General features: G+C 34.8%; 1 protein-coding gene across 2 annotated transcripts; it reads right to left on the bottom strand.

The window, feature by feature from the left end:
• Positions 1-8: 8 nt before the first annotated feature.
• On the bottom strand, positions 9-5724 carry LOC103942769 (tonoplast dicarboxylate transporter-like). 2 transcript variants are annotated; one of them, XM_048591292.1, is made up of 6 exons: positions 5150-5724; positions 1632-2109; positions 1132-1175; positions 955-1050; positions 332-845; positions 9-214 (listed from the first exon to the last, which is right to left on the bottom strand). In XM_048591292.1, the coding sequence occupies exons 1-6, from the start codon at positions 5570-5572 to the stop codon at positions 177-179; spliced, it is 1593 nt and encodes a 530-aa protein (XP_048447249.1). In that variant the 5' UTR covers positions 5573-5724; the 3' UTR covers positions 9-176. The 2 variants fall into 2 exon arrangements, with proteins under 2 accessions (XP_048447249.1, XP_048447248.1); XM_048591291.1 differs by having other exon boundaries at positions 1632-2116; positions 5150-5267.
• Positions 5725-9173: the final 3449 nt, after the last annotated feature.

The following is a 9173-nucleotide window of genomic DNA, read 5'->3' as shown; positions in this document are numbered from 1 at the left end:
ACATCATATATGAAATGTAAATTTAAAATCGTGTTTCGAATTCATATAGGTATCTCACAATCACATATAGCCTCACAAATGAATGGGATCATAAGACTATCGCTAACGAAACATGTTCTACTTTTTGTTATGCACTGAGATTTTGTGAGACATTGTAACAGTATTGAACTTTCAAGTCACTGAACTGGTTCACTTGTCCTAAATACATAAGCTCCTGCAATAGCCAAAACTCAATAGTTACTTATGAACTTCAACATCACGTAGAACTAGTGAAGATGAAAACTGATCAAAATTTAAGTGAGCTAAATAATGAAGAGAAAAGGAATGATACCAAGAGTGGGCATCAAAAGGGACAACACAGCAATCCCAACAATCTTCAATGGCAAGCCAATCTTGATCATATCTTGGATCTCAATGTGGCCAGTGGCGAATCCTACGGTATTTGAAGGAGTTGCCGTAGGAAGCAAGAAAGCAAATTGTGCCCCAATGCCACCCGGAATCATCAGAAGGAGAGGATGCACATGCATACGTTTGGCAATTTGAATTAGGAGAGGAATAATAAGCGTGGTTGTTGCATTGTTTGATATGATCAACTCAGTGATGGAACAACTTATGAGACACACAGCAGGTGCAATTGCAACATATGGGACTGCCTCCAAAAAAGCTAGGGTTTCGGATAATATATTAGCAAGGCCACTGGATCGAACTCCGTCAGTTATGGCTAAACCAGCACCTAGTAACAATATGATATTCCAGGGTAGCTCCTTGCATTTTTCCCAGTCCATCAACTTCTCACCTTTTTGTTTTTGGCTTGGAATTGTGAACAAAAAAGTTGCAATCATAACCTACAAACATTTCAAGTCACACTTGAAAATTTGATCCAATGAAAGGTCTGTTTATAAGGCTATTTCGTGCTTAAAGTTAGAACACATAAGAAGAAATGTCAATACTCACACTGACAGTTCCATCTCCGGCATGCCCGTTGAAGAGGACTCCCCAGCCCGGAATATCCTCCGTTATGCTTCTTGTCATCCACAAAACAATCAGCATCTGCAGAAAATGCTAGTCATAATAACTGGAGGACACATCCATACTCAAAAACTATGCGAAACTGAGTACTTGGGGACGCACCGAAAACAAAGCCAGTACCATCTTCTTAGCAAAAGCCATTGGACCTGCCGGTTGCCGCATCAACAATTGTAAGTTGATTTGGAAATACAATTACACAGAAGGTGTTCTCTAGTGCCTAAGATTGGATACTGAACATTGGACCAAAAGCAAACAAGAACATGATCAATACGGTGATACCATGTGTTAGCTATTTTATTATGGCATTTGGGGTATCCACAACAATTGCTATAAAAAAAGAGTGGTTTTTTTCGAAATTGCTTTTGTAAGAAACATTTTTTCTCATCAACGCTTTAATATCAGTACTTTCATTATAAACAAGTTGATTTTTTTATTAAAAGTCCTACTCCCTCAAAGACACATTTGAATTTTTTTTGCCTAATTTATTTAGAAGCAATTTTAATCATCAAAAAATTCACACACGACAATGCGTGATTGATTTTGGATACACCACAATTTGATGCTGATTGCACGTAAGTTGCTCTAAGTTTGAGAGATCCTACCTAGCAATTCGAGCTCCTCCTTCAAATGGGCTTTGTCTAAATAAACAAAGAGAGCCTGGCCTGAACTCCTTGAGCAATACAAGCAGCAAAGCAAACCCCACAAAGCCAAGAACATCAACAATGCCGAAAGGAAGACGAAACAGAACCAGGTGCTGAAGGTGATCGGAGCTGCTTGTGGGAAATAGGTCTTCCACATTCCAACCAATATGAGATTGACATCGGTCCCCATCAGAGTGCTCATCCCTCCTATGGTTATGGAGTATAACACCCCCAGAATCACCGCTTTGCAAAAGTTGCTCACAACCACGGACTGGTCGGGACCCGTCAGAAATCGCCAGAGAATGCCGGTGGCTACGGGCATCATCATCACGGCAGTTATCACGTTGTGCATCCACATGCTGATGAATGCTGCGGTCCCACATATTCCCAGCAGCAGCAATGGCGGATTCAAGGGGTCTCCATAGAACACGTCAGAGTGCTCATCCCTCCACAATTAGGATAAATTATTGAGTAATGCAAGGAGATTAAATTAGCAAACTAAATTATATGTCACCAATAGAAATGAGCACGTCTATCAACGCTTAAGTAATAAATCAATCATGAACTTACATGTCATTTAGTTTTCAAAATTTAGTCTCCCTATCATTACTCTAAATTATTGGAAAATGATCCTCGTCGGATCCTTTTCTTGGGGATCCCATGATCATGACCGTTTATCATACATCGTGTGGTCAATTTTTGTTAAGTACTATTTTATATTTCATTTAAATTTTAAATTTTAAAATAATTTCTAACAGCACGATGTACGATGAATGATTATGATCACGGAATTCCTAGGATCCCCAAGGAAAAGTGTCATATCCCGGGCTCGACTCCACCGTAACACGATATTGTCCGCTTTGGGCTCTGACCACGCCCTCACGGTTTTGTTTTTGGGAACTCACATGAGAACTTCCCGATGGGTCACCCATCCTGGGAATACTCTTGCGCGCTACTCGCTTAACTTTGGAGTTCCTTCAGAACCCGAAACCAGTAAGCTCTCAAAAAGCCTCGTGCTAGGTAGAGATGAGAATATACATATAAGGATCACTCATCTGGGTGATGTGGGATGTCACAATCCACCCCCCTTAGGGGCCCGACGTCCTCGTCGGCACACCACGGCCAGGGTTAGGCTTTGATACCAAATTGTCACATCCCAGTCCGGGCCCCCCCACATCCCGGGCTCGACTTCACCATAGAACGATATTGTCTGCTTCGGGCCTCGATCACGCTCTCACAGTTTTGTTTTTGGGAATTCACACGAGAACTTCGAGATGGGTCACCCATCCTGAGAATGCTATTCCGCATTACTCGCTTAACTTCAGAGTTCCTACGGAACCCGAAACCAGTGAGCTCTCAAAATGTCTTGTGCTAGGTAGAGATGAGAATATACATATAAGGATCACTCCTTTGGGCGATGTGGGATGTCACAAAAAGGATCTAGGTGGTAATACAGTATTACCACATACATAACTTCCACCCAAAATTTAACACATACACAATTATTATACAGCTAGACTTAAAGCTTATTTTAACATTAAAAAAAATAAAAATAAAAAAAAACTTATAGAACCTCATAACCACCACCCTCCCCAACCTCATCCTCCACAAAAAATGAAATGTAAGAAAAAAAATTTCGCACAGGGCTATCTCTGAGATTTTGGGGGCCCTGTGCGAAATTTATAAAAGTGCCCCTTCTTAACATAAGTCTTAAAAAATGTAAGACAATGTCTGGAAGCTAGAAAACAATCACTTAAATCAAAACAAAGTTTATCACTCACTAATTGCAAAGTTTTAAAATGTCATTAATAATAAGTAAAAGGAGTTACAAACATAACATTCACTAAATAATCAAAAGCAGTTCAATCTTAAACAACCAAAGAAGAAAACGAACTTAAAAAACTCTAACTTTAAAGTTTCACTTGAATATGTAACATTATTATATAATAATATTGAAAAAATATCGTCTTTTATGGTGTATTATTGACACTCTAAATTTTTGTATTTAGAAAGAAAAAAAAATTACTCTTATAAGGAGTGTAAGATGAGATTTTTAAGTGCTAACAAAATCAATTTTTGAATATAGAACATTATTTTATTAAAAAAAAAAAGCAATTTTAAGTATAGAATATTATTACATATAAATATTATGTGACAAAAATTTTGGGGGTCCTGTGCAACTGCACCTTTCGCACCTTCTCAACCACCCTTCTGGATATTTGGAGTTGGAGTTATAGGGTATATTTGTTTAAAGCAAGGAAAATTGGAAGAAGCAATATATAGGGTTATTTTGGGAATAATGGTAGGTGGGAAAAGAGTTTATGTGTGTTTTGTTTTTTTTATGATGAGTGTAAATATAAGGTGGGTAGAGAAATAAGACATTGAGGTGAGCATAATACTATTCTAGAAAATAAAAACGTTAATCAATATTTAAGAAGTAATTCAATCATCGAGAGATTTTTTTAATATGCCGCAAACACCGCCCGTCAAATCAAGTGTAATAATACAATTTGTTAGAAACTTGAAAAAAGAAACTCTAACAAATTTTATTATGACATTTAGCGGGGTGTATTCAATTAGGATTTTAAGAGAATTTAATTATTTTAATGAATCTAGGGGTATCCAATCAGGATTTTCAGTGATTCTCTAAAATTTAAGGTGTCTTCAATTAAAATTTTAAGATAGTTTATTAAAATCCTTAGAAATCTGAGTGTATTCAATTAGGATTTTAAAGAAGTTTATAACATTCCAAGTGTATTCAATTAGAAATTGATTTTAAAGAATTTGAGAAAGTTGAGGAATTAGAGGGAATTGGAGAGATTTCGTAGTGTATTTTAAGCATCCACAAATCTCATATCTTCTGTCACATCCCGGCCCGAGCGGAACCACTTTCCGAACCCGACTTCATCGTGCCAATCCTTAGGCGGGGTGTGTCATCTTCCCATGAGATTTTGAGGGAATTGAATCAAAATTTAATATGAAATCTCTACAAATCAATTAAACTCCATAAAAATCCATGAATTTATAAATCCATTAGTCTCTCAAATTCTCAATTGATACACCCCCCTTAGTGTACCGAACTGAATTTCCGGCACATTAAAAAATTTATCTCAATTATCAACAGCCACGTCATATAGTTTCCAAAATTTAGTTTAAATAAATGATCTATTTATCATTACCATAAATTATTCATGTACCTGAAGTTCAAATTTTGATTCTCCTTCCCTAATTTCGCTTGAATCCAAAAATTAAATTATTTTGAAAACCCTAAGCAGATAGTATGAGCTAGGATTCGGGCACAATGCAGCTCTCACCCTAGTAGGATTCGGAAACTAAAGCATCCAAATCTCAAGTTGTGACACGTATCAATATTATTGAAAATATATTTATGTTTGCTTTGTTGGTGACAATAATATTTTGTGAATATATATCGCATGAATGAGGTAACATGAGAAAACTGCAACGAAAAGAGGACTCACATTCAAGGCGAATCTTTTGGGTATGTTATAATGCTCAACGGCGAGAGCCAAAATAAAGCTTCCAAGGACAAGGGCAATAACATCGTTCATGTAAGAGTGGGCAACATCATCTGCAGAGGCAATTCCGAAGAGCGGGAAGAGGAAGAGAGGGGACATTGAGGTAACTGGCATCGGCACGGCCTCCGTGAGCCACCAAGCAAACACCCATACCAGCACCGCCAACATGTTCTGGCTGGCCACCGGGCCATCTAGCTTCACACAGAGGCATATGATGGTGCACAGAAGAGGTCCGAGGAGGATGAAGAAGTTCTCGAGTGTTAGAATGGATTTCAAGGATGAATGGAAGCTCTGCGACCGTTGGATTTGATCGTGGAGATGGAGAAGCGGGGTTTTGGGGTCTTCGGATATTGGATGATGGTCCATGTTATTGATGTTGGATTGGATTACGGAAATCACTTGACTATATATTATAATGCGAGGAAATGGTGCTTTTATATTCGGTTTTGTATACAAAGAAGTAAGGCTTTTCTATCTAGTTAGGCGTCCGAGGAAGTAAGGTTAATTGGTTGGCCGTTATAGTGTGTCCGTGGTTTTGTCTTTTGAGTTTGAGTCTTTTTATTTTTATAGAGTAATGCCATTTCTATTTACAAATTGTCCATATTACTGGTACATACTCTAATATAAACAAATTCTATAAATTAAAATGTTTTAAAATATCGCATCTCAAAGCATATAAAGTAATAGACAAATTTGTTTTTTTTTTAATATGTGATATCACATGTAGGTATTGCAGATCATTCGTGCGAGCTTTGAATAATATAACTTAGGTGTAAGAAGTTTTTGACTCATCACTAAAGCTGTAAACAAGTTTGGCTTTCATTTTGATATTGCTAATTAAATTGGATTTTGCTACTAATTGTCATATCTTCTATATATAAAGCGAGATGCATTGAACAGTGGGACTTGGTGTCACCGCCTTCGACAAAAGTAACTGAATCAAAATGCCCTTGAGCCAAAAAAATTCAAAATCAGCCCAAAATGATATATCAAATCATGCAAGGGTAATTTGATAATTTGATTATCATAAAATATAATATAAATACAAGTGGGAAGAGAGAAAAGAATAAAAAAAATGAAAGGGTAGAGAGAAAATAATAAACAAATGACAAAATTGATGGTGCCCACGTGATGGGTGAAGAAAAATATAATAAAAAATAAGAAAAATTATGAATGTTGTGTTCAAAACGTCTTAAGAGATGCATAGCGTTGTTGATAAAAAAAATAAAAATATTGAAGCAATTCACGCATATAAATAAATTTAAAATGTATAAGTCACGCGTAGCACGTTGTGATTAAAAAAATATCTTTTGCACGCGGTTGTTTATTAAATATTATTTCTCAGTTTTTAAACACTTAAGAGGTGCATTGTGCCGGTTATAAAAAAAGTCTCTCGTACTCGCATAATAATGTGATTCAATTAGTTGTCAAATGATCATTTTTTTTTTAACAAACGATGTTATCTACATTAAAGGGAGTGAGTGACTTTAGCCTCACAATGGACTAGCAATCAATTATTTATTAAATATTATTTTTCCAATCTTAGTGTAAATTCAATAAAATGTAGATAGAAATTGAAAGACCGCTTTTATTAATATGGATTCATCTATTTTGATTAGTTAAAAGACTGCTTTTATTAAATGTATATATTATTCATTAATATTTTATTATTCATTTCTAGCTACATTAATAAATATATTTAAAACATGTACATCGCGCGTAGCACATCGTAATTCAAAAAATGTCTTCTACATGTTCGTGATCACTTGCATGGAGGCTAGTTATATATAAAACCAACGGTGAGATGAACAGTGGCTTGGATCAAGCATGGGACAAAATTTTGGCGTCACCCCCTTTGACAGAAATAATTGGACCAAACTGCCCCTCAGCCAAAAAATTTCAAAACCTACCCAAAAGAATATATCAAATCATGTAAAGGTAATTTGGTAATTTGGTCGTAATAAAATAAAAATAAATATATATGGGGAGAGAGAAAAGAATAAAAAAATAAAATGAGAGAGAGGAAAGAATAAACAAATGACAAGTTTATGGTGTCTAAGTGATGGGGAAGAATAATATAATAAAAAATAAGAAAAATCATGAATGTTATATTTAGAACATGTTAATAGGCATGTAGCACTAGTAATAAAAAAAGAAAATAAAAAAATAAAAAAATATTGAAGCAATTCATGCATACAAATACATTTAAAATGTCTAAGTCGCGTGTAGTGCGCTGTGATTTAAAAAATACCTTTTGCATGCGGTTGTATATTAAATATTATTTCTCAATTTTTAAACACTTAAGAGGTGTGTAGTATCAGTTAAAAAAAAATATCTCGCACATGCATAATAATGTGATTCAATTGGTTGTCAAATGATCTTTTTTTTTTTAACAAACGATGTTATATACACTAAAGGGAGGGAATGGACTTAGTTTCACAATGGGCTAACAATCAGTTGTTTATTAAATATTATTTTTTCTAATCTTATTGTAAATTCAATAATATGTAGATGGAAATTGAAAGACCGTTTTTATTAATATATATCTGTTTTGAATAGTTAAAAGACTGCTTTTATTAAATGTATTTACTATTCATTTTTATCTATATTAATAAATACATTTAAAACATGTAAATCACGTGTAACATGTCGTGATTCAAAAAATATCTTCTGCACGTGTGTGAGCACGTGCATAAAGGCTAGTTGTCATTTATTCGCTTAAAAGTTAGTAAAATTTATATCCAAGAACATGGCAAATTGTGATATTTTCTAACAGATGACCTCTCATTCAAATTTAGTGTGGTCATGCGCGTGCATGAACGCTAATTGTCATTTATTCGCTTAAGAGTTAGCAAAATTTATATCCAAGAACATGGCAATGTGTGACATTTTCTAATAGGTGACCTCTCATTCAAATTTAGTGCGAGCAAAGAGGCCACGAAACAGAGCCACGTGTGCAGAAAGGGACTACAAATTGCCACAACCATTGAACGTGATAATAATGCAAGGTCCAGCCAGGCTATCATCTGAATGATCGTACTATAAACCATGTAGCATGAAATATATCAACGGATCTCTTTCCATCAATATTATGGGATCAAGCGATTCGAATCTTTGAAATTTTATCCAGCGACTTACTTGTTTTAATTCTTTAAAAGTTATAATAATTTTTTACTATTGGATGAAATTTAAAATTTTGAATTACTTAATCCAATAATCTTGATGAAAGATATTCGGAGATAACCTCTTTCCTATGTCAATGTCAAAAAACAATGAAGAAACTGTGGAATGGTTCGGTGGAGGGATAGAGAAGCTTGTTCACAATTAGTTTGATTTTTATATCGTTTTCTTGACCTCGAAATGATGTGTATGTACACGTGGCAGACCCAAATACATTTTATCACTGAAGATTAAGCTTACAAGTGATATTAGATAATTTTTTAAGATAATGATAAAAAGATTATCAATTAAAATCATATGAAGTAATCGTTGATAATTACATTATTATTATTATTAACGTGCTTATTTTTTTATTAGTATAATCCAATCGCGACATGTAAAAATAATTCATATCAATCTCTAACTATCCTCAATTTCGAAATAAAACATGTGAGACTGAAAATAAGACCTTCAAAAATCATCTCTTAGTGATATGTATTTTGTTAATGAAAGTGACGTAAAACACATACTGGGCAAGGCCTTGATGATTCTTCTCCAAGTATCTCACACGGGATCAGGAAATGTTAACGTGTGTACAAGTAGGGCACCACTCCATGTGAGGCATTGTACATTTGGTTTTATTTTGAAATAATTAAACAAAGTTGGAGTTCTACCATAAAACTAATTGACAATATGAGGAGTAGTCCAACTTAATTCTATGCAAAGTCCCTTCTCTTATCAATATGAGATTCATTCTCAACACTCCTCCACATATGTGTCAAATTTTCAAACCTAATACGTGAACAAC

The sequence above is a fragment of a genome, unplaced genomic scaffold (genome assembly GCF_019419815.1).
Source record: "Pyrus x bretschneideri cultivar Hongxiangsu unplaced genomic scaffold, Pyrus_bretschneideri_v1 Contig33, whole genome shotgun sequence".
NCBI classification, from domain to species: Eukaryota; Viridiplantae; Streptophyta; class Magnoliopsida; order Rosales; family Rosaceae; genus Pyrus; species Pyrus x bretschneideri.
Note: the sequence above shows the minus strand (reverse complement) of the source record. Positions and strands in the feature narration are given on the sequence as shown.